This window comes from Dermochelys coriacea, chromosome 7 (genome assembly GCF_009764565.3).
Source record: "Dermochelys coriacea isolate rDerCor1 chromosome 7, rDerCor1.pri.v4, whole genome shotgun sequence".
In the NCBI taxonomy this organism is placed as follows: Eukaryota; Metazoa; Chordata; order Testudines; family Dermochelyidae; genus Dermochelys; species Dermochelys coriacea.
The window spans coordinates 68,486,184-68,511,903 of record NC_050074.1 but is presented as its reverse complement, the minus strand read 5'-3'; the positions used below and the strand labels follow the sequence as shown (position 1 = coordinate 68,511,903).

Here is a 25,720-nt window from a genome sequence, read left to right as displayed (position 1 = left end):
AGTGCTGAGAAGGAAGTTGATCTTTACTGTCTATCCACTAAAGTCAAAAGTGGATTTGACATTGAATGACACAGCTGACTTCCTTCTGCAAACATAATGCAACAGAAGTTTACAATGAAGGGAATATTTTATCTTAATTCTTTTAGTACAACTAATGCAGTCAGGGGAGTCATTTATAATAAGCTATTCTCATGAAGTAAACAAATGCCTGATGACTGTCTGGGGAGGATGAGAGTAGGGAGAGATCTATTGACTTAGGAAACAATACAATGAATGAGCAGACAGAGTTACAGGTTTCTGTCCTGTTTCAAGTGACATTCATTTGATTTCTTAAGTATGTAAGGCATGCATGTGTGCACACACAGAGAAACGTCAATGGAATCGATTATACTAAGGTTTGTAAAAGTTTGTGCTTACAAAACTTAAATTTTGGGCCAAAATAGACATTGCCATGTACGAAAGATGTAAAGTAAAACATGATGGTGCCTTTAAAGCTGAATTTAACGTATTGATTCAAACTACCTAAACCTCTAGTAGCTGCAATATGCAGCTAAAATTATTATTGTCAGGGTTCCCCAGGCACAGCAAACCTGTCCCTGTTGAAATGAATGGCAAAATTCCCATTGACTTAAATGGTAGCAAGATGAGGCCCCATTTAGAATAACAGATTGGCTGCAGCGATTGATAATTAAGAGATCCATCGTGAGTTGCTGGTGACTTCATAAACCACAACAGGGAAGTTTGATCAGTTAACTATTTCACGAGAAACACCATATGGAATATTTTTCCTGTTTCTTTGAAGCCTGATATTTTATAATAAATGGTTCAATGAGAAAACAAACCAAAAACACATACTCCTAAGACACAACTGTGTATCAGTACTCTAATAATATAGTGGCTATTATTCATGTAATTACAGAACTGTTATCATGCAGTGTTAGGGTAACTACAAGGGGCAGATGCTGATACCAACTTTTGTTCATGTTGACTAAGACTTGGCTCCTTGAATAGACCTTCAATTTCCACTGGAATAATTGTAGAGTAAGGAACTTCTTGCTGTGAGACTCTAGCTCATTATAAGGCCTAACTCCCCCTTAGTAGATAGGGTGCCGTCCCTAAGATGGTCTTCCAAGCCAGAACCCTTTCCTCTTCAAAATCTTTACACAAAACTCACTGCTTAATTGATGCAAGTAAGTTAACAATATTCACTAGTTTCCTTTTTAATATTTTTATTAAAATACAACACTGACATCAACACAAAAAGAAAAGGAGTACTTGTGGCACCTTAGAGACTAACAAATTTATTTGAGCATAAGCTTTCGTGAGCTACAGCTCACTTCATCGGATGCATTCAGTGGAAAATACAGTGGAGAGATTTATATACATAGAGAACATGAAACAACGCACAACGCAGGCCACCGAATCTTACCCATCTACTCCTACGAAAAACCTCTCACCTGTCTGAGCTATTGAAGTCCTCAAATCATGGTTTAAAGACTTCAAGGAGCAGAGAATCCTCCAGCAAGTGACCTATACCCCATGCTACAGAGGAAGGTAAAAAACCTCCAGGGCCTCTTCCAATCTGCCCTGGAGGAAAATTCCTTCCGACCCCAAAAATGGCTATCAGCTAAACCCTGAGCATATGGGCAAGATTCACCTGCCAGATACCCAGGAAAAGAATTTTCTGTAGTAACTCAGATCCCATCCCATCTAACATCCCATCACAGGCCATTGGGCCTATTTACCATGAATATTTAAAGATCAATTAATTACCAAAATCATGTTATCCCATCATACCATCTCCTCCATAAATTTATCGAGTTTAATATTAAAGCCAGATAGGTCTTTTGCCCCCACTGCTTCCCTTGGAAAGCTATTCCAAAAGTTCACTCCTCTGATGATTAGAAACCTTCATCTAATTTCAAGTCTAAACTTCCCAATGACCAGTTTATATACATTTGTTCTTGTGTCCACATTGGTACTGAGCTTAAACAATTCCTCTCCCTTTCCGGTATTTATCCCTCTGATATATTTATAGAGAGCAATCATATCTCCCCTCAGCCTTCTTTTAGTTAGGCTAAACAAGCCAAGCTCCTTGAGTCTCCTTTCATAAGACAGGTTTTCCATTCCTCGGATCATCCTAGAAGTCCTTCTCTGTACCTGTTCCAGTTTGAATTCATCCTTCTTAAACATGGGAGACCAGAATTGCACACAATATTCCAGGTGAGGTCTCACCAGTGCCTTGTATAACAGTACTAAAACCTCCTTATCCCTACTGGAAATACCTCGCCTGATGCATCCCAAGGCTGCATTAGCTTTTTTCATGGCCATATCACATTGGCGGCTCCTATGATCAACCAATACTCCAAGATCCTTCTCCTCCTCTGTTACTTCTAATTGATGCGTCCCCAGCTTATAACTAAAATTCTTGTTATTAATACTTAAATGCATAATCTACACTTCTCACTATTAAATTTCATCCTATTACTATTACTCCAGTTTACAAGGTCATCCAAATCTTCCTGTATGATATCCCGGTCTCTCTCTAAAAATTGGCAATATCTCCCAGCTTTGTATCATCTGCAAACTTTATTAGCACACTCCCACTTTTTGTGTGGAGGTCAGTAATAAAAAGATTAAATAAGATTGGTCCCAAAACTGATCCCTGAGGAACTTCACTGGTAACATCCCTCCAGCCTGACAGTTCACCTTTCAGTAGGACCTGCTGTAGTCTCCCTGTTAACCAATTCCTTATCCACCTTTCAATTTTCATATTGATCCCCATCTTTTCCAATTTAACTAATAATTCCCCATGTGGCACAGTATCAAATGCCTTACTGAAATCTAGGTAAAGTAGATCCACTGTGTTTCCTTTGTCTAAAAATATCTGTTACTTTCTCAAAGAAGGAGATCAGGTTGGTTTGGCACGTTCTACCTTTTGTAAAACCATGTTGTATTTTGTCCCATTTACCATTGACCTCAATGTCCTTAACTACTTTCTCCTTCAAAATTTTTTCCAGGACCTTGCATACTACAGATGTCAAACTAACAGCCTGTAGTTACTCGGATCACTTTTTTTTCCTTTCTTAAAAATAGGAACTATGTTAGCAATTCTCCAATCATACGGTACAACCCCTGAGTTTACAGATTCATTACAAATTCTTGCTAATGGGCTTGCAATTTCAGGTGCCAATTCCTTTAATATTCTTGGATGAAGATTATCTGGGCCCCCCGATTTAGTCCCATTAAGCTGTTTCAGTTTCGCTTCTACCTCAGATATGGTAATATCTACCTCCATATCCTCATTCCCATTTGTCATACTACCATTATCCCTAAGATCCTCTTTAGCCTTATTAAAGACTGAGGCAAAGTATTTGTTTAGATATTGGGCCATGCCTAGATTATCCTATACCTCCACTTCATCCTCAGTGTTTAGCGACCCCGCTTCTTCTTTCTTGTTTTCTTCTTATTTATATGGCTATAGAACCTTTTACTATTGGTTTTAATTCCCTTTGCAAGGTCCAACTCTACTTGACTTTTAGCCTGTCTCACTTTATCCCTACATGTTCTGACCTCAATAAGGTAGCTTTCCTTGCTGATCCCTCCCATTTTCCACTCCCTGTATGCTTTCTGCTTTTTCTTAATCATCTCTCTGAGATGCTTGCTCATCCAGCTTTGTCTACAACTCCTGCCTATGAACACCTCTCTCTAAAGCGAAGAGTGTGCCTTAATTTTTATGGTAACAATCCACTTGCATCTCTAAAAAAGGAATCTCAGTCTAGGATTGAGAGTCTTTACATTGTGTAGAATTTAAATTAATTTAGTTTTACTTCGGATGAGTCACAGGAAAGACAGGGTTTAACTTTCATGAGTGTTTCTAAGGGGACAGGGTTTGATTTGGGAGGCATTATTTGGTTAGCTACCAGAGCTGGTCAGAAGTTCTCTGATGCAATGGTTCTTCATCAGAGAACACAGATTCATCAAAATTGAAGTGTTTTTGGTGGAGGCGATTTGATTTTGATTAAGTTCCAAAGGAACCTAGTCAGGTCTCCAACAGGGAGCTGAGATCCTGGAAGCCCTGAGAGTTCCCAACTGAGCTGGGTTCCCAGGGCCTCTGGGATGACAGGGAGTCAGGAGCCTGGAAGCTCCAGCTAAGCCAGCACTCCAACAGATTCCTGGCTCCCAGTGGGGCTCTGATGGTGAGCCGTGAGCTGGCTTCCAAGCTCTGAGGCTTCTGGTTTTTCCAGGGCTTTCAGGCTCTCCATTAGCCCTCCAGGTGGAATTTCATTGTATAATTATTAAAATTAACCATTTTTAGTTTTCAACATGAATTTTTTTTCAGATTATTTCATGGAGTTTGGTGTTTTCATTCCAAACTGGAACAAAATAAAGAAAACCTAAATCCTCGCTGAAATACCATTTCCATTCTCAGCACAGCTCTATTAGCAACCTGATCTGTAGAAGTGTTAACTATAGTCTATGAACTGTAATGTCCACATCTGAACGCAGTATTGCAAAGAATACCCTAACCTGACTCTCTGGCCTTTGTCCTGGCTCTTCCACAAAAGAAAGATGCATTTAAATAATTGGGCCAAGTTTATCCCTGGCATAATTCCAGTGAAGTCAATGAATCTATGCCATGAATGAATGTGGTTCATTAACACAAAATTCAAAATCCAGAAGAGTCCATTTTAATTATTTGTAGCTATAATTTAGTTAAAGTGGATGCTCTAGTTTGTAGTGGATCTAGCTGTATCCCCTATCCATAGGATGGAAACATCTTCTGAAACAGTAAAAAAACATTGAGTGCACCCATTACATAAAAGAAATAGAAATGCGGATTGATTTGTGGGTAAAAGTTGGAAATAATGATACTTTCTAAAAGAGAGAATCCAAGAAACTCAGAAATCAAAATAGTAATAGCTTTGGACAATAAGTAACCTAAATTTAAACCGGACAGAATTTCAGCTTCTCGGAAGTTACCAGTGAGTGCAGATATATTTCCAATGTAGGTGAATAGGAGTGTCAATAAAACTGATAAAAATGAAAATGGAACCTAAATATTTTCAAAAATGTAAGCTATGATTTAGCCAAAAGTTGAAGCTTAGATCTAAAGTGCTGCTAAAGAAAATAGGGTTGAGTTATAAGACTTAGAGTAGAGAATAGGAAACACCACCACTGTGAGAAAGCCTCAAGTTAATTGTTTAGTAAGGTATTTTGCTTGTTTCTCTATAAACAAATCTGAAACAGAGAAAGAGACATGGTCGGATATACTGAATGAATCAATAACTAGAAGGATATCAAATGCTTTTCTCAAAAGACAGCAATACAATGTGTAGGAAGAACCAAAAAAAAAATTTCCTCCTTGCTAATAAAGGAACAGTCATCATTACTTTTATTACAGGTTTCAGACTAACGCGGCTGCTACTCTGTATTCGCAAAAAGAAAAGGAGTACTTGTGGCACCTTAGAGACTAACAAATTTATTTGAGCATAAGCTTTTGTGAGCTACAGCTCACTTCATCGGATGCATTCAGTGGAAAATACAGTGGAGAGATTTATATACATAGAGAACATGAAACAATGGGTGTTACCATACACTCTATAACCAGTTGGAGAACACTTCAATCTCTCTTGTCACTCAATTACAGACCTAAAAGTGGCAATACTTCAACAAAAAAACTTCAAAAACAGACTCCAATGAGAGACTGCTAAATTGGAATTAATTTGCAAACTGGACACAATTAACTTAGGCTTGAATAGAGACTGGGAGTGGATGGGTCATTACACAAAGTAAAACTATTTCCCCATGTTTATCTCCCCCCCCCCCCCCCCGTTCCTCAGATGTTCTTGTCAACTGCTGGAAATGGCTCACCTTGATTATCACTACAAAAGGTTTTTTCACCCCCGCTCTCCTGCTGGTAATAGCTCACCGGAAGCGATCACTCTGGTTACAATGTGTATGGTAACACCCATTGTTTCATGTTCTCTATGTATATAAGTCTCCCCACTGTATTTTCCACTGGATGCATCCAAAGAAGTGAGCTGTAGCTCACGAAAGCTTATGCTCAAATAAATTTGTTAATCTATAAGGTGCCACAAGTATTCCTTTTATTTTATTACAGTAATTACGGAGAGGAAATATTTTCTTTGATGGAGAAGAGGATTTCTACTATTAACTCCAGACTTACATCCGGCAATCCAAGAACACCACCACCATCTTTAGTTGCACCAAAAAAGAAAGGACAATACCAAGCCCCTTCCTCAAAGAAACAAAGAAAGCTGTGAAGTAGTATTTAGTACTATAATGACATCATAAAAGATGGATGGAAGAAGACCTAGAAGTGGAAGAACCAGGAAAAGTGTTATCAACTTACTTTAGATTGAATTGATAGATATATTAGGTTCCTGTGACAAAAAGTGACAATCAATGATTTCACACCAATCTGCCCATGTTTATGGTGTTCCGTGCTTTTTTACTCCCTACCATAGGATTAGACCATCAGTGAACTGAATTGTTTCAATATTTTAAGAATACAGACAAGGCAGGCTTCCCACAACTGATCAAGAAAATACAGCTTACTCCAATAGGGCTTAGATTAATAATAAGTAAACTATACAGAAGTCCTGTTAGAAACTTCTTTTCCATTCAGTGAATGGTAAGAGGCCCTTGAAATGACTGCAATTATACAAAGTAACATTAAGCTCTACAGAAAAGCTACATACAAATGAGATCTTTGCCATGTACCTACAAAAAAGATTGGTGAGAGGTCAACAAAAGAGACAACACAACCTTGTGAGTTTTGTACTAATAAATTGACTGAGTAGGTCACAGAATTGGTGGTCAGGAGACCTGGATTCTCTACCAGGCTCTTCCATTAACTCTGGACAAGATACTAAACTCTGTGCCTCTGGTTTCTTATTTGTCAAAGTGATTTGCTTACCTTTAAGATTTATGAGTGAGATGTGCTACATAGCTCTTGCTATTATAAGAGGCAAAGAAGGAATAAAACAAACACTGAAAGTTGCTAAACCACTTTGCACAATATTTATTCTGTAAAGTCAATGCACTTCATCTACCAAAACTAGCTGCTTAAACATAACCAGGTAAAGTTCAGCTTTTCACAGAAGCATGGAAAAGGTGTAATGGCTTGATGATTGTAAAACACTTTGGAATCCTCAGAGGAAAGAGGTTGTATAAATTGTCAGTGATGCTATTAGAAAGTGGGAATGAAAAGGATTTTAAGCAAAAATGATGTTTTTACTTTAGCCCATAAAAAGAAAACTGTACATAGGACAATCCATGACCTAGGATGGGTTGATGGAATTATATCCACGTCACAAATGTGGCACTGAAGCAGAGAGAGATTAGGTCATTTTCCGAGGGTCACAGAGGTAGTCTGTGGCAAAGCAGAAAACTGAACACTTATCTCCTGAACCTAGGCCAGTGCCTTAACTGCAAGACCATCATTCTTCTAATTGAGGTATGCTCTTTCCAGCTCAGTAAGGAACCATGCTTGATAGATTGTAGGGTGTTCCATTATTATCATTGAGAGAGAGAGAGAGAAAGAAAGAAAGAAAGAAAGAAAGAAAGAAAGAAAGAAAGAAAGAAAGAAAGAAAGAAAGAAAGAAAGAAAGAAAGAAAGAAAGACTTTAATGGAGCTATGCCAATCTATACCAACTGAGAATCTGCCCCATTGTTCTACTAAGCCTTATACTGATGGTCATATGCTGGGACCTGGAAATAAAGATATAATATCACTTCTACAGGGGGCTTTGAATACTCATCTTATCATATTTTGCATCCATAGATACTGTAGCCTCTGAAATTATCTGTTGGCCTTGCAAGTGCAGATTGCTATAAAATACATATGGAGGAATCTGACTCCCCTTTTTTCCCTAATCATACAAGTTGCTGTACAAGTGTGCATTCATCTGTCTGTTAGCTGATCATAGACTGTAGAGCTCAAATGGCAGTTGGTCACCGATGCAGACTTTCACACTAGAATAGGCAAAGCACACTGATTTATGAATGCAGTATGCCTCCTACCAAAAGGGGGCCTATTTCCAAACCAGTTTCAGAGTGGCTAACCCAGTTTGGTTGGTCTCTGCTCCAAAGTGCCATTTTTGCACTTGCTGCTGCCTCACATACCTGCTCGGTTCCTCAAAAAGAAATTTCCAAATAAATAAAACTCCAGAAATAATCTCCCAGAGAGCAAGTGGGTAAATGCAAGTTTTATTCAGGGTGCCCAAGCCACATTTCTTCACCCCTCCTGCCTGTCTAGGTCTGTCTATGAAAGTTCAATTCACACTTAAAACTATACCATTCCCCCCTGAGAAATACATGACAAAGAGAGGACCTTATTTTATGTTGAAAGAGCTTAGTAACAGACATTAGGCTGTTGCCTTTTCAGCACTGACCTTCCTGTTGACACATTTAGTGCCTGGAAAAAGACTGTCTGTTGGGCAAATTGTGAAGGAAAGGAAAGAAAAGATGACAAGCTTGGAGGGGCTTATTTAACGGTTTGCAACTCTGGCAAACAAGTTCACTGCAGCTCTGCAGTAAAGTCACATGAGAGAGTTGGCATGAACAGAGAGAGAGGAAGTTCTGAGAGCATTCTACATTGTTACAGTTGCTAGGGAAACCACTCCCTTGGTATCCAAGTGTTCACTATATCTGACTCATTGATGTTCTGAGAGGCACAGAACAAGTGTCATGGAAAAAACAGTGAAGGGGGAGGAGGGGCAACAAAAAGATATTACTCTATAATATTGTGGAACAGCTTAAAAAAAGGATCCTTTGTCAGGTGGCTGAGGTCTCTAGAGTAATATAACCAGTGAAACAGGCAGTGAATATAGATGAAATTGTTGGTCTTTTCCTCTAGGGTCAGATGTGAGTTAAACACTGGAATATTAATAATCTCTTCTCCCTCCCTTTGGTATTTTTCTTTTGGTGCTGTGTCTTAGTAATGGTGACTGTGTATCATCTCTGTGATTATCCAGAGTATCTTTTTTGCTCATATTTTCCTTTTCAAACTAAACATTAGCAAGTGCATAGTAATCGAACAGATATTGTGTTATGAAGGCAATTTTTCAGTATGTAAAGTGAAATGGCAGAAAGAATGGTACTGAAATTATGCACGTGAAGGCTCAATGGTTAGCAATTACAAAACAAAACAAAAAGATGCACCTTTTTCCACTGGCTATTAACTCAAAAAAATTGAAGTCACTTTAGTCTCTTTACTGTGACTTGACTTTTTTCTATAAAATTCTTCAAATTAACTGTTGTAGCCTGTGAGCTTGGATGGTGTCAAAAGGTAGATTTTACCTTTGCACATTTAAAAAATCTTTTTATTAAACAAATTAAGGGCTATATTGTGACTTAAGGTACAACCCTGAACACTTGGGAGTATGTAAGACGAGAAGGAGAAGCTAATGTAAGCCATTGACTAATGGCCTATCTCAACAGAAAATTACAACACCCCCACACTGGCACAGTTGTGCTGGCCAGCACATTGCAGCCATGGCACCACCAATTACTCAGCCCTTGCTCATGCATGTGTAGACCCAATGCCCAAGAGGCCCATGCAGAGATGTAAGAGATGGCAGGTGGAGTTTCTTACTCCCCTGTACAGGCATGTAGTTCAAGACACAACTTCAGTGTTCATGAAAAGTGCCACATTCACAGCTTTGGACACCAAAGTCCTTCTATCCAAAAAATACATATACTCTGGGTGGCAGCAGTACAAACTTCCCCAACATAAGGTCACCAACCTATGTACCTCAGTCCTGCCCAAGAGGGCTCATCTCTGGGGATCAAAGGGGCTTTCACCCTTCCAGCTGACTCATATCCTTGGGTGTGCTGAAGACAAAGGTGATCTCGTTTTGGTTTGTGTTGATGTAGATACCAGTCCACAATGAACTGGAATGAACCGAACAAACTCCTTACAAATAATGTCACCAAACAGGCTTCAGGTAATAATTACCTTTCATCACTATAAAGAATTTCACTTCTATTAAAAGTCAAATTTTCTTCAAGGCCAGGAGGGACCATTATGGTCATCTAGTCTGATCTCTTACATAACATAGGCCATAGGATTTCACCCAGTTATTCCTGCATCAAGCCCAGAACTTCTGCAAAAGAAAGTCAAGAGAACACCAGTTGAGGCCCCAAATAATACCACCACAAGTACCAAGCCACAGCTGATATTAATACTGCTCTGGACACTCTTTTGAATGGAAAAGGCCACTTTTGCTAAAAGTTATGTTGGTAATGGTATTTTCTCACCCGGTTCCTATTGGCCTACTTCATGCTAAAAATACCATGAAGATTCACACATGCAAAGGAGGCACATAGCTCCTTTTATTTAATCCAGGGTTATACAAATAGAAAATGCTAAAGCAACATGAGCAAAATGCATCTGACCCTGTGCAACCTGACTTTTCCAAAAAGGAATGGCATTCCCAACAAACAGACATCCTCAATCTATTGGGGATAGCCCTTGGTTGTAGATATTTCCTAACACACCCTTATCCTGATACCTTAAAATCACATTCCTATATACATTGTTCACAGCCATGAGACAATATCAGGAATCTGATGGGCTTTTCCAGCTCTGTTTTTCCTTCTATATATTTTTCCCCTGGGTGTTGTGGGGCTGATTCCTCTGAGGTCTATGTTCTCTTAGACCCCCTGTTTGCAGGCCCTACCTCTCAGTCCACTGGAGGATTGGGTATAGCTCCCTTCAGTGTCCTTCAGAGTCTCTTTGTGCATCCACTAAGGGAGCTGTGTTACTAACATTAGTGACTCATTCCAGAAGCAGAGTTCACATCACTACTGGCACTGAGCTCAAACACGGATTTGCCTCATTGCTTTCCCACAGCCACATCAGAATGGCAATAATATTCTATTGACTAATCAGTAGGAAGGAATGTCAAATTCATACATCTTAGCCTTGCTTTCAACACTGTACAATACACAGCTCTTGCCTACATCTCCACACTAGTGTCCTTTGGCACATTGCTCCCACTTCCACTCAGTGGCGATGCCAGCCTAATCACCCCTTTTCTCACAAGCATCACGGTCCCCTCTTCTGTGCTTCCACCATAGGTGCTGGAACGAGAGGTGCTGCCACACCCCCAGGCTTGAAGGGGTTTCCGTCACGTACAGGGTTTATAGTTTGGTTCAATGGCTCTTCCAGCATCCTTGGATACCCCTTATGCCAGGAACATCCTGCTCCAGCTGTTTACCAGCCCACTACCCTGAACCACCGTTTCTACCAACTTCCATCGGCTCTGGGCCCTACAGTAATTGGGTGGGAGGAAAGACTACATTTAAAATAAAAGGTAACACACCATCAAGACATGACCTTTCCTCACTGAGTAACCACACATAGTCCTATCATTGGCACCCTGCTCGGCTTCCTTTTTTTTTTTATCTGTTCAGAACTCTCTCTTGTTGGGTCATGTTGGACTGAGAAAGTATACTCAACAAGAAGCAACACATCTATAACATGTTTCATGACACACTCGGGACATTACTGGGCACTCAAAAAAACCCAGCAATCACCCTGGCATACACATAACTATTGTTCCTGGATGCCTAGCACACACATCTTCCTAGAAAGGGATCTAAGGAGGGCATTGCTGATTTGAGGTGGCTGTTCTCACAGAATATTTCACACTTCTAAAACTTTTCCACTTTTGGCGGAGGTCATCAGTGGGTAAGAACCCTCCTGTGGACTGCTTTGTGAGCAAATAATTGGGAGTAGCTTTTGCAGTCAGCAGAGTTCAGAGTCAGTGAGTAAGTTACTGAAGGTTTCTGTGATAAGTTGTTTACTGCTTTCAAGGTTACCCAGGCTGGTGCTTGTAATCTAAGTGCTGCTTTTCCTCCTGATTCAGTGACAGAATTAAGGATGGTTGGAATTTCACAGTTCTAGGACTTTTTCCCCACAGTTTCTCCTTCGGTTGCATGGTGTCAATGGCTGAGGCCTCACACACACATTGCCTTTTGGTCACCACATTCCATTCCGCAGGCTTGTCTACAATGCACACGAAATGTGGGCTCTAACTCAGGTTTAAGCCCAAGCCCTTCCATCCACACACAGATCAATCTGACACCACATGCACTCTGCATCTGGATCTTAGGACCCTAGGAGGAGGGTGGGTCAGAGCCCAGATCCTGCTGAGTCTGAGGTCCAAGCCCTGTCATTTTGCAAGGTGGACACAGGCCTAGCTGCAGGTCTGGGTCAGAAGGTCTGTGCAATGCAGTATGGACGCATTATCATGGCTGTGAAACCTGAGACCAGCAATTTTAAACCCAGGTTTACAATTCAGTGTGGATGCTCAAGCACAGGCCTGGAACACCAAGTCCACAAGCTGGGGTCCTACAGACTTGGGCTTAATGCGCAGTGTAGTCATACCCTGGGACAGCTGAAAAAAAGTAAGGCATCAAGTCACACACTGAATAGCCCTATTGCACGGTCAAGCAATTTTAATAAGAAAATGATGTTTCTTTTTTAAAACTCCTGTACTACCAGCTGTTTGGTGGCAGACAAAGCATGCAAATATCATGTGATCTCCTGGTAATTGGTATTTTAAAGAGACTTACTCTGCCCATATTACCTGGAGCAGTAAATACCCAAGAGTAGGGAGCTAATCCAAAACTGAGAACATTCTCTTTAAATTTGGCTCAAAGCCCAAAAGTTTCAAGACAGAGTGTCAAGACAGGCAAGGTCATTTTCTCCTCCACCAAGGAAATCCCCAATTAACAGTCTATTTCCTGAAAAGTCTGCAGCCATTCTCGGCAGCCAGGAATTCCCCTCTTGAAAGAAAGAAGTGCATTAAAACAAATTAGATGCATATCCAGCCTAAGAGCCCGAACCAATATACCCAATGTAACAAGAAACTCTCAAGGAATTTAAAAACACAGCAATGGAACAACCCAGACTATGTAACTGTTCAGCTCCATAGAGAGTAGGAACATCTGAGCCATACTCTAGGCAACCTTTTATTATGCACCTACACCACAACAATAAGCTAGCATAATGAACTGAGACTGTCAACCATCAGTACAATCATCAGTCATTCCCACCCTACACCGCAATTAACATGTAAACAACCCCCAGCCCATCCCCATCCCCTCCCCAAATGCTTACAAAAACAGAGAAATATTTGCATGTCTAGAAAATTAACAATTGGTGGTGGACAAGTGCATTCTGGTTAGAGGGGCCCTCATGGAACAACACTATTAACATTAAGAAAAGGAGTACTTGTGGCACTTTAGAGACTAACAACTTTATTTGAGCATAAGCTTTCGTGAGCTACAGCTAACTTCATCGGATGCTGTGTTAAAGGGGATCCAGGATCTCTGATGTTTGAGACTGTGACAGTTTAGAATAAAGACAGAGATGGTAACACAGACTCAAAGCACTCGGGACTTTAAGGTCAAAACCAGCACCTTGAATCACCAGCCAGAAGCTGGTGAGCTAAATTTTTAGTATTGATAGCTACAAAAGGCCCCAAATAAGATCAAGGCTGCATTGTGCTAGTTACTACAGAAGACACAGCAAGGCACAGATTTGTAAACTCTCTAGGGCAGGAACTAAGTTGACAAGACAAATGTTACAGAGGAGGCACAGAGAGACTAAAGCCCATATTTTTAAATGTATTTAGGCATTGCTGCACTCTGTGTTGCAACACCTAACTGATTTAGGAGCCTAAAGCCTCTCAACTGCCCAAAAGCATTTTGGCTCCCAAGTGCCTTAATCCCCTTTGAAAATGAGTTTTAGAGTCCAAAATCAGTTAGATGTTGTAACACAGAGCACAGCAGTACCAAAATACCTTTAAAAATATGGACCTATGTGATTAACCCAAGGTCACATATGGAATGTGTAGTACAGGGAACAATTGAATCCAGGTCTCCCGAGTCTCAGTCCAGTGCCTTAACCACAAAACTGGCTAAGACTGAATTGGTTTGATTCATACATTCATAGATTCATAGATATTAAGGTCAGAAGGTACCATTATGATCATCTAGTCTGACCTCCTGCACAAGGCAGGCCACAGAATCTCACCCACACACTCCCGCGAAAAACCTCTCACCTATGTCTGAACTATTGGAAGTCCTCAAATCGTGGTTTAAAGACTTCAAGGAGCAGAGAATCCTCCAGCAAGTGACTCGTGCCCCATGCTACAGAGGAAGGCGAAAAACTTCCAGGGCCTCTCCAATCTGCCCAACCCCAAATATGGCGATCAGCTGAACTCTGAGCATGTGGGCAAGATTCACCAGCCAGAGACCCAGGAGAGAATTCTCTATAGTAACTCAGATCCTACCCCATTTCGCATCCCATCACAGGCCATTGGGCCTATTTACATGAATAGTTAAAGATCAATTAATAGCCAAAATCATGTTATCCCATCATACCATCTCCTCCATAAACTTAGAGTCTAATCTTAAAGCCAGATAGGTCTTTTGCCGCCACTGCTTCCCTTGGAAGGCTATTCCAAAACTTCACTCCTCTGATGGTTAGAAACCTTTGTCTAATTTCACCCAACCTAAAAAACTCAGCCAGTAGTCATCCATACAACTAATCTCTCCTGGCTTCCGCTGCCAGAATCACCGAATTCTGTTCAGCACTGGTAGCTTTTGGTAGTTTTGCATTCTTTTGATTTTCTTGACAAATAACACATTTTCCAAATTTGTGGCAAGTCCTGTTCTTTCAAGTACGTTTTAAGGCGCTTGTGTCCTCGAAGTCTTCATATACTGCAACTTCTCTGTAGAGGTAAAATTCCCAAAGTATATTGTTAGCATTACCACCATCACCGTTTTTCATTTTGTACAAGTACACAGATTTGTGCTACAGAAAATATAAATTAGATCTATGTTAGCATCAGAACTGACATTTTTGTACTGACCTATATATAAGCATCACTAAACTAAAAAGCTACTTTCTATAATATTTCAAAGGCTTGTACTGCATGAACAGCCAATTGCAAATTAAAACATTCTACCAGGCAGATCAGGTGTAACATCATATGTACAAAAGCTTACAAATAGAGAAGCATTACATTAGGAATGTATATATGCATTTACGTCTACCCACTATGCAGTACAAACTGTGGGCACACAATCTACCTCTACTAGTCCACAACCTTCAGTGAGAGACGGGTCTGGTCAACAAGTTTCAACTGAAAAATATAGAAAACTATAATAATCACTTGTGAGATACTTTGAAATTAAGAATATATTATTTGAAAACATTTAATCATTCTCAATACAGCTATGTTTTAACTGGGTTTCTAGCACCATCACGTTAGTGCACATATCTGCAATTTATTGTACATCAGTGCACCACTGCAAGTTTTTAAAGGCCCTGCTGCAGTAAGTCCTCATGTGGCCAGTGGAACATTAAGTAAATTTCTTTGTACAGACTCACTTCATGCACATTAACTCTTACAGCTCTTATGTGGAGAGGGATCATGCTCTGTGCAACACTGTCAGTAAGGGTAACATTCTGCTCTCTGTTCTGTATTCAGAGGAGCAACATTTTCATTGCAATTAATAAGAGTTCCACACGAGTCGTCTCCATCAAATCATTTCTAAAATAAAAGAAATTATGGCTCAAATCCCTCACCCAGAGCCATATTCCTATTTCTAGCTCTGGGAAATTATAACATGGCTTTCCTGGTCAACTTTGCAGGTGGTCGTACCTCCTCTCCTCCCCCCTTTCCTCCCAACTCACAAGCACTCAGAATCCTTGGGTACATGAAACAAGTATCTTTTTATTGGGCAGGGGAGGCAGAAAATCCATCAAAAGAAACTCAATAACACTCTATATTTACATACAAGAAATGAGCAAACCCAAATCAGTGCATCAAGAGTTTGCTCTACTCCACAGTTCCAAATAATGGTCTGATTTACGGAGGTCTAGAACTCTTAATCCCACCAAGAACCTCACCCATGGGTCAGTTAGGCTCAGTAGAAGTTAAAAGTTTTTAAGGGATGCTTCTCCTCTGTCTGTCTGCTCCAACCCAGCTCTAGTGCAGTTCTCTGATATGAGCTCAACTTCCAGTGGCTTGGTGGGTCATGGTGCTGTGAAGTCAACTCCGTGCAACCCTACTGCTGCCATCTGTTGCATGAATGGGAAGTGAGCTCTGTGTCACCAGTGGTCCAGTCAATCCATTCCACATAGGGCACAGAATCTCCGGGTAAGGAACCCAGAGCAAAGCAGGACACTTGGACAGAATCCCTGCTTCTCTGTATAGAGCTCCTGGACTCCAGGACAGAACCTCTTTCCCCTCTCTATGTTGAGCACGAATTTCATTACCAACCAAAGTCCACCACCTTTAAACTCAGAGTGACCCACTCCCTTGAGGGCATATATTGCATAATTCCTGTGCCCTTTCATGAGCACAGTAATAATATTTTTTGGTGTTTACACAATCCAAACAGATTCCAACTAAAGCAAAAATCTCAGTGAACAGATATATGGGTAAGCAACATTATAATTCATGAAAATGAAGCTCTCTAGAGTTAGCCCTTTTATAGAGAAAGTAGAGAGCATCCCCCAAAGCCTCCAGGCCCTGGGGCTCACAATTGCTGTGTATGTCTTTAGCACTTTTTGTCTCATGATTTCAAAAGCATCTTAAGACCAGCAGTATGAGGTTATTATGTATGATCTCCTTTTTACATGTGGCAAAACTGAGTTGAAGAGAGAGGGGGAGACTAGAGGCTGATTTTCAGAACTGTTGAGCATCACCAAGTCCTATGGTACTGGATGGGAACTGCAGGCGCTCAAAACCTCTGAAAATCCGACTGTCAGGCCATATGGACACTAGAAAGTTAGGTCATTAAGAAACAGGATGTTATACATGACTTTGTAGTCAATGTAGACAGGGACTAGAGGTGTATAACTTTCTCTTCTGGTCATGGGTTAACGACACTGGTACCATAAGATTAATCATGATGAGCTGACCGAACCTGCCTCTCTCTACAATGAGTGCAAAGTCACTTTTAACATCTCATTACTTAAAATGATTCATTCAGGCCACATTATAACAGGACCTAATCTTCTAGTGAAGACAAGACAAGTCTGTGGCACAGCCAGTAAGAGAAACTTTTCCGATGTCTCCTATTCTTGAGCACAGATTTTAAGTTCATACTGACTTCATTTGTCTTGCCCCTCTAGCACAACTGTTTTTGAATGCCATGTACATGACTAGGACAACTGTAAAAGCAATGTTCAAAAGAGAAAATTATTCTTTGCCAAATATAGCTGGAATAAGATATACATTTTCTAGAAGAGAACCAAATCTACATTCAGAGAGAGTAGACAACGGTGAAAATTAAGTCTGATGTAAAACCCAGAGGGCTCTTTCCATACAACTGAAGTTGAACTATTTCTAGACCTACTGGGAACAATTGTCAAAAGTGATTAAGCATCCTAAACAGCAAATCCCATTGACTTTCAGTGGGATTAATGCTTCTAAACCACTTGGGCTCTTAAAAATCTCACCTACTATTGCTTTCAAGAGTTTCCGCTTTCCTTTTTAGGCGAAGAGTATTCAGTATGTATTCTCAGTTGCATCTAACCCACACAACCGGATCAAATTTAGTTTCCATTTTAGCATCCCTCGTTTTAAATACAAAAATAAGTGGTTTTCCAGTCGTGTACAAAAATCTATATCTGAAAACAAAATTCCCCGTTCTTGGTGACAACCTTTCTGGGTGAGAATATTTAGTACGAAACAAGCTGTGATAGGCGAGCATAGTCTAACCTTGGGAAGCCCCAAATCAGATGTAACAGTGTTATGGTAGTCTTTAGCTATTTCCTATTTCTTAGAGTCACACTTCAATTTATAGTAAAAGTAAGCACATCTGATTCAAGGACCAGATGAGGAGATCATAGCTTAGAGAGAACAACAGATATATAAACTTTCTCCAAGAAATGTAAATAATAATGTAACTAAATTAATGTAAATAACTGATTGGTTTAAAAAAAATTCCCTGTGCACTCACAAAACCACCACTATTTTGTTGCACTGATCTAAATATTCTAAATTTAAGCCAATAAAAGTAAATATGTTTGAACACCAAAATTCATGTAAGCACAGTGGCTCAGAACCTTCTTACAAGCCACTTTCTAAAGCAGAGGTTCTCAACTTTTTCTTTACCAGGAATGATCTGCCTAGAACTTCCTCTCCTCTCTAGCTGACATCTAGCCAGGGACTCCCTTCCCATTTAGTTATATGGGAAGAGCATGGTGCTCAGGACCCTTGACTCCTCTTTTTGATGGCCAGGTTAACCACCCATGTTCTAAGAGAAACACTTTATACAACAAGGCCTACGGATGCTCAGATTGCCACAGACAGTCACTAGTTTCAGCAAGAGCTGCATTTTGAATGGTGTCCAAATTTCCACTGGTTCTGTAACGCACCACATCATTCTAACATCTCTATATACCAAGGACACAGTAAGCAAAAGGAGCTTCCTGACTGAAAAATAGCAGGTGGTTCTAACATCTAAGCAGATCGTTGGCACGAGACCCTCTGAATGTGGCCCTGTAACAGGATCCCGAAGCACAGGTGTGCATCCCAGCACACTTATTATGGGCCTGTAACCAAAGCACCACTTCAGCACCGGGAAACAGTACCTTGTAAAGGCCAAAGCAAGGCTCACTCATAGGAGATCTTGTGTTTCAGACTGGCAAGTTATTTTAACCACATCTACAAAAGTTGTCACAGGCATTGCTTCTGGTCCCTCTGCAACAAGCAATCTGCCATCTTTATCATTGTTTATACAGTATTACAGCCAAAACTCCCAACACACCAATGACTTTAATATTGCAGCCACTCCCAGTCCACCGGCTTCTCCAGTGGCAGCCAGCCAGCACTAGAAAGCACCTCAACATACCCTCAGCTTTGTGGGCCCTCAACACTCCAGTCTCCTGGCTGCCAGTCAGCCTCCTGGCATTTTGATAGTCCATACCATGCTGACCTTCTAGCTGCCTACCAGTAAGTGAGTGCTTTAACAGCGGATTGCTCACTGGTCCTCAGCTAGCTCAGAAAGTTTTCCTGTCCTCTCAAATTTTGTGTAGACTTCCCTTCCTGTCCTCCCCACAGCCCTTTTCCCTAAAATGTGTTGTTTTTCTGTTTCATTAACAACAACAGAATCAATGGCAGCAGCCCAGCACCTATGAGCAAACCCACAATAACAATCCAGTGCCTAACAGGGGGAAATGCTGGCATTAAAGCAACAAATTTTCATGTCATGCTTCTGAGTGGTTATAAACTTAAAGAAGAAAATATGGTTTAAACATCTGTATAAATCCAAATAAATAAAATGCTAAAAAAGGGGGTGCCTTTCTATCTTCTGAAGGAGCCCTTGACATAGCTTAATGATAACACTCCACCAAAAGTAAAGTGCCATCAGTAAAATAATTCACCACCCTCACAAAGTGTCCAAAAAACAAAGACAAAGAAAAAAACTGCCTTTACAGTGTCCCTTTTAAAAGCAGAGAAAACCAACCAAATGGGAAAAAATAGGACTAGTCTATTTCACCATTAACAACTGGAAGTATTAATCATGGCTCAAGCTACTTGCGTCGGATTTTGGTTTACAGTCCTGCTGTTTAACTGCTCTCAGGGGAAGTGTAATACTTTATTTTAAAACTTCGGCATTTACGGTTCCTGGATATTAAAAAAAATAAAATCTGTCTGCTCTCAACAATAAACACCACTTGTGCATTTACAAGGCTATATTATGTGACATTAATTTTATGTTAGCCTAGCATCTCAACAAGAAAAAGTGCAGCAGAAGAGGTATCACTGCTGTAATTACTCTTTGGTACCAATTACGCTTGTCAGTTCGTAGTACCAAAAAAATAATCTCCAAATCCAGCAGTTTATTTTGGGTCTCAGTAGATTTTTTTGTAATTTCTCTCAAACACACACACACCCTGGATGAAAGGTGTAAAAACCATGGGAAATTTTACTTCTACTGTAATTTCCCACTTCTTCAAAGCAGAAGTACCATTTTATATTTATCTGTTCCACTACATAAAATTTAGGGTGTTTTTCCCCCCGTCATAAATACTCCATGGTCTATTTCATCATCGCTGCTATCAGGAAACAGTTCTATGAACAAAAGGAGAAACTGGCTGCCTGCATGTTTTTAAGTTATCCTGTTACTTGGCCCTGTATGGTCAGTGCCTGCTTCCTGACAACTTGAGCTCAGTCAGTTTAAGCAGTGGTTTGAAGCATGATATGTGGTTGAAAGATGTGGAGTACAGAGTGGCAGAAGAACTGTTAAATTCACTCCATTTGTTTGTGTAATCCACAACACAGCAATTGTTATGGGCCAAATCTTGGTTTCACTGCAGTCAGTAGGAACTTTCCCTTAGATTTCATTAGGATTAGAATTTGTCCCTAATTCCTCATTCTCTGGTTCTCAAACAAATCCAATATTGTTCCACTCAATAAATTCCTCCTCTTATAAACTCTGAATGGGTAAATTGAAGGAGGAGGGGAAAAAAGGGTATTCTGCAATGGAAGGAGCCAATAGTGGTTGTGCCATTTGAGTTCCTGGGTCACAGTCTTAAATTCTTTCTTAGATTGGGACCTAAATCCACCACAGTTCAGGAAAATGTATAAGTGGATTGCTTTAATGGGTCTTAAACAGAGCTTAGGGGAAACAGGTTTACTACCCCATGAGAATTTTTGATGTTTAAAATCTTTTCCTATCTTGAATTAAAGTGAAAAGTCAGAATCTCAAAAATGTTCATAAACTGAAAAAAAATCAGTTTGGGTCATTTGATTTCGATTGTCACATTTTTTCCTTTAATATTTTTATCTTTTACTAATATTTTACCATTCACTAATTCACTGTTTGGACTTAAATATCGAAACGTCAAAACTTTTTTTAACCAAAAATGTTTAGAGTCAGGAATTCCTTCGAACCCAGCACTGTCTTGCCAACAGTTTCGGTTTCAATGAATCTGCATTCATCTGATGAACAACTGTTTCATCTGAAAATTTTGAACCAGCTCTAGTCTTAAATATGTGCTTAAGTGCTTTCCTAAAGAGAGAGAATGTTCTTATTTTTGCTCTCTACACAACATTAAGTATATGTGGAAACCATAGGAACACAACTTGGTTCCAAAGCACAGTATATGCTAATATACAAGTCTTAGCTACATGTATAAACTGCCCTTCTGTTTGGTTCTGGTTCCTTCTGCAACAGAAGATGGAGGACACTAGACAATTTCCAGACTATTTAAAGAGATATTACCCGATTCCTGTGGACTACAGATACTCTTCTCAATCAGGACTATACTCACAATTTTCTAATTTTTCTATTAGGGAATCCATCTTCACCCCAACTCAGCATAATTTGCAGCTGTTCAAGTGACATTATCAGTTTAAAAATCCTGTGCTGTAAAGTATGTATTTACCTATGTTACTGATACCACCTTACATTATTAAAAGTGACAGAGCTATATAAATATATATCTCTCCAATTTACATTTGCCTCTCTTGAGATCTTTGCTTACTCATTGCATTTACTTCAGCATGGACAATGAAAAATCAAGGAAGTCCATTTCAGTTGTGTATATAGTCAGTTTGGGTACATCTACACTGCAGCTGGGAGCATGTTTCTCTGCCTAAGTAAATAGACATACGCTTGCTTGAGATAGCACATTAAAAATAGCCGTGTAACCGGTGGCAGCATGAGTGGTGACTCGGGCTAGCCACTCGAATATGTACCCAGGGAGTCTGGGCGGGTTTGTACTGAGTAGCTAACCTAAGCTGCCGGGTAGCTGCTTGTGCTACCCCAAGCTACACTGCTATTTTTAGAGCATTAGATAGAGAAAAGTTAGTGAGTCTTTCTATCTGGGCTGGAAAGCACACGCCCAGCGGCAGGTCAGACATACCCAGGGTTATACTTTCAGGTTTTTCCATAGGATGACTAGTGATTTTGAGTATCCATTTGGAGAGGAGATGCCTTCAAAAAGCTTTTCCAGAAAATGCTGAGCAACTGCCCTCTGAAAATGAAGCCCAAGGGAAGCAATTGCAAGTCAACTTAGACAATGTAGGCCTCAGTGGATCTATGAATTTTTTGGCCTCAGTGTTCAGGCCTGTACATTTACTCAACAGCATGGTATCTGAGCACTGCCCTATTTGGCTTATATACTTTAAGATATTTATTTGTTTAAGAACCACTTTAAAAAAAATTGAAGTAATATGTCAAATTGCCTTAGATTAGGTGAAAGAAAATTTCTATAGCTTAAAATCTAAGCCAAATTAATTTAGCATTTCCATCTCCCAAACAACTGCAGCCAGGCAGAATAGTTGGGCCAATGCTTCAGATCAGTACTTCTCAACCTTTCCAGACCACTGTACCCGTTTCAGGAGTCTGATTTGTCTTGAATACCCCAAGTTTCGCCTCACTTAAAAACTACTTGCATACAAAATCAGACATAAAAATTCAAAAGTATCTCAGCACACTGTTACTGAAAACTTACTTACTTTCTCATTTTTACCATGTAATTATAAAATAAATCAATTGAATATAAATATTGTACTTATATTTCAGTGTGGTACATGAGCCTATTTTTCACTTGTGAGCCTTCTCTGAAGCCTGAGCCCCAAGTGAAGGGGCTGAAGCATGTAATTTAACTTCACAGGAGCCCCTGTGGCATGGGGCCTTGGGCAATTGTCCTGCTTGCCGCCCCCTAATGCTGTCCCTGCACTTGCGATTCCCCTAACCCATCCTGTGACTCTGATGTGGGCTGCAACCCCTAGGTTGAGAAACACTGATTTAGAGGAGTTGACATACCCCCAGGGGTACATGTACCCTTGGTTGAGAACTACTGCTCCAGGTTATGCAACACACACTTCAGTAAGGAGTATGGGGGGCAGGAGGGGGCAAAGTAATAAAAGTGGGACTTTAGGGAGCACACACACATTTCAGTGGCACAGCAAGGGATTGAGGAGTACTTCCAAAAGATCTCTTACTCATGAATCCAAGTGCAGCTCAGGAAGGTCAGAATGTTTCACTTCAGTTTCTGACCCTGAGCTAAAGAGTCAAAAATAAAATTTCCTTACTATGCCTCATTGTAGTGGGAATCTCACTAAAATATGTACTCCAATTTACTGGAGATGTGAACCAAGAAGAGAAGGTGATGTTATTCACTTCAAAAGTGAGCTAACTAAAAAGCTATTGCCTTTTATCCTGGGATAGATTTGGAGGATATTGTGACATTATAACAAATGAGATTCCTTCTGTTATCTCTGATGGGCATGCAAGTGGAAGTTAAAGGAAAACTACAGTGATTTTTCTGTAATACCTCAGAGAACAACGAAAACATTTACTGAAAAAGGTCACGATCCTGAAAATACCTAGGCAGGTGAACACAACGTGACTACTCACATACATAAAAATCAGCATTTGTCTAAGTATCTGTTCAATCAGCCTGTAAGACTGAATATGCACATTACGTGTTTTAAAAATAATAAGAAATACTTACTACTTTTTCCATTTAGAAAATTCATCCTCTCCCTTCTGGAGGCTGCCATTTTAGGGAGGTAGCATTGGATTTCCCATACTAATAATGCAAGTCCAATTAGAAACAGCTTCTAGTGTGGGGTTTTTGTTTTGTTTTTTGTTGGTAAATTATCTCCCTGTCTCTCTCTATAATGTACCTTAAAACAATTTTGAAACCATCTATTTTCCACTGGTTTCTAGTGGGACTTGCATTTTTTCAGTCAGAATCTACCTTGGGAAGGTGTCAAAGTGGTGTTTTTTGGTTTGCCTCATTCTTTTGTGTCACTCCTTTAAATTGAAAAATGAAATCCAATGACTTACTCATCTTTCTAATGAGATACGATTCTGCTGCCAGATTCCCTTAAAAGTCCACAGCAGTTTTCGAAAAGAAATTAGAAGGAATCCTACCGCTGCCCTTGTCAACATACTTCCTCTCATTAAAGGAGTTTCCAGAGTCCAAGGCTTTGTGTGAGATGTAGCTGAGCAAGCTGCATAACAGCTTGGCTATGTAGCCACTTTCAGCATCAAATTAGATTCCATTTTTGTTCCAATATCATCGGCCGGAGGATCCCCTCTAAACTCACCTTCATTCTTGATTCCTTTTCCCCCTGCCAAGCCCACTCCTTCCACATTCCCCTTCTCTCCACACCTATCTTCAACACCCAGCCTTTCTGCCCTCATTATTCCAGAGCTTGTGCTTCTCTACTCCATTTTTCTTGTGACCCTCACCTCTTGAGAACTGTGCATGTCAAAGTAATCCTGACACCACTGTCACAGGGAAGTGAGTGGAAAATAATAGCGTGTCCTGAATAATAATCCATTGCACCCCTATTTTTAAGGGGAAGAAGGCAAGACTCATGACAAAAATCATAGAGTGAAATAGCTGGAAGTCCACCTGCTGAGAAAGGCTGGATGGCAGAGCCACTGTGCAATGCTGCTGTAAAGAAATGCAAAGTAAGTATTATTTTACATTATAATTTTTATGTTAAAGTTTCTTTCTAACCTGAAACTACTGATATGGGGCTAGATTGCGATAAGAAACTGATTGGGAAGGAATCACACCGAGAGAGCACGTACTTGGCTGAAAGTGAATTCAGACATTAAGCTAACATTTCGCATGGTACAGAAAAAGTATTGAGCTATTTGGGGGGCATTGATTGCTGTGTGAAATAGACAGAAAATGGATGTTGCCGAATGGCAATAGCTCACTATGAAACATCATATTGCTAATTCTTGCTCCTTATTATTTGTCCTTTTCTTTCCATCCCCACAGCCAAATCTCTTGTTCAGTCTCTCATCATATCCTGACCTGCCTACCTCAATGTCCACATTTCTGGCCTCTCAAACGTACACATTGCCACTAAAAGTAAATATTCCTTGTCCATTATTTTGATCACATCTTTCCCACTCACTCCTCATCCACTATCTACTGGTCACCTCCTTTAAAACACTATGTAAATACATCCCTCCTTCTTCTGATCACTTATCAAGCTTCCGATTGACTGCAACACCTCTCTGAAATCATCTGCAAACGCTCCTCCCTATTCACTTTTAAATCTTTTTTGAAAGCCTACTTCTGCAACGCTGCCCATAGTATGTCTTATTGATTTTGTTATTCTGATTTCCTGACTTGTCCACTTGTCTGCCCATCCATCGTTAGACTGTGAGCTCCTCCAGGCAGAGAGCATCCATTATTTATTATTAGTAGTAGTAGTAGTTATTCATATTACCATGGCGCCCAGGAGACCTAGTCATGGACCATGATCCCATTCTGCTAGGCACTGTACAAACACAGAATGAACTGATGGTCCCTGGCTCAAAGAGCTTACAATCTATGTGTTTTTATTCAGATTCTGATCTATTCTTGAATCTCTGGAAAGTCCTTAGCACATTAAGGACACTACCGTCAACAAAACAACAACAATGGTCAATTGATAATAATACCAGTGGGGTTCACAGTTACTGAATCTGGGTCTCTTGCACCCATAATTCCATGACAAGTATTAAGCTTATTTCTCGGCACTTGGTTTTTCCCCAATTAACAAGCTGAACCAAACTTTTGGGAAATCTACTGCTGAAAAGACAAACGAGAATGATGGGAAAGATACAAACAGCCATGCTTCAGGGCATAAGCCAACTTCTCAGTACTGTGGGGTAGGAGGAAACTTTCTCTAGG

General features: G+C 40.1%; 1 protein-coding gene across 4 annotated transcripts in view; it reads left to right on the top strand.

Annotated features, from left to right (window-relative positions):
* The window catches only part of RASGEF1A (RasGEF domain family member 1A), a 272,315-nt gene that overhangs the window by 177,037 nt on the left and 69,558 nt on the right, over nt 1–25,720 (top strand). For all 4 annotated transcript variants that reach the window (XM_038410945.2, XM_038410947.2, XM_038410943.2 and 1 more), the window contains exon 2: nt 24,384–24,498. In XM_038410945.2, the coding sequence (XP_038266873.1) occupies nt 24,457–24,498 (42 nt within the window). In that variant the 5' untranslated portion in view covers nt 24,384–24,456. The remainder of the gene's footprint in view (nt 1–24,383; nt 24,499–25,720) is intronic.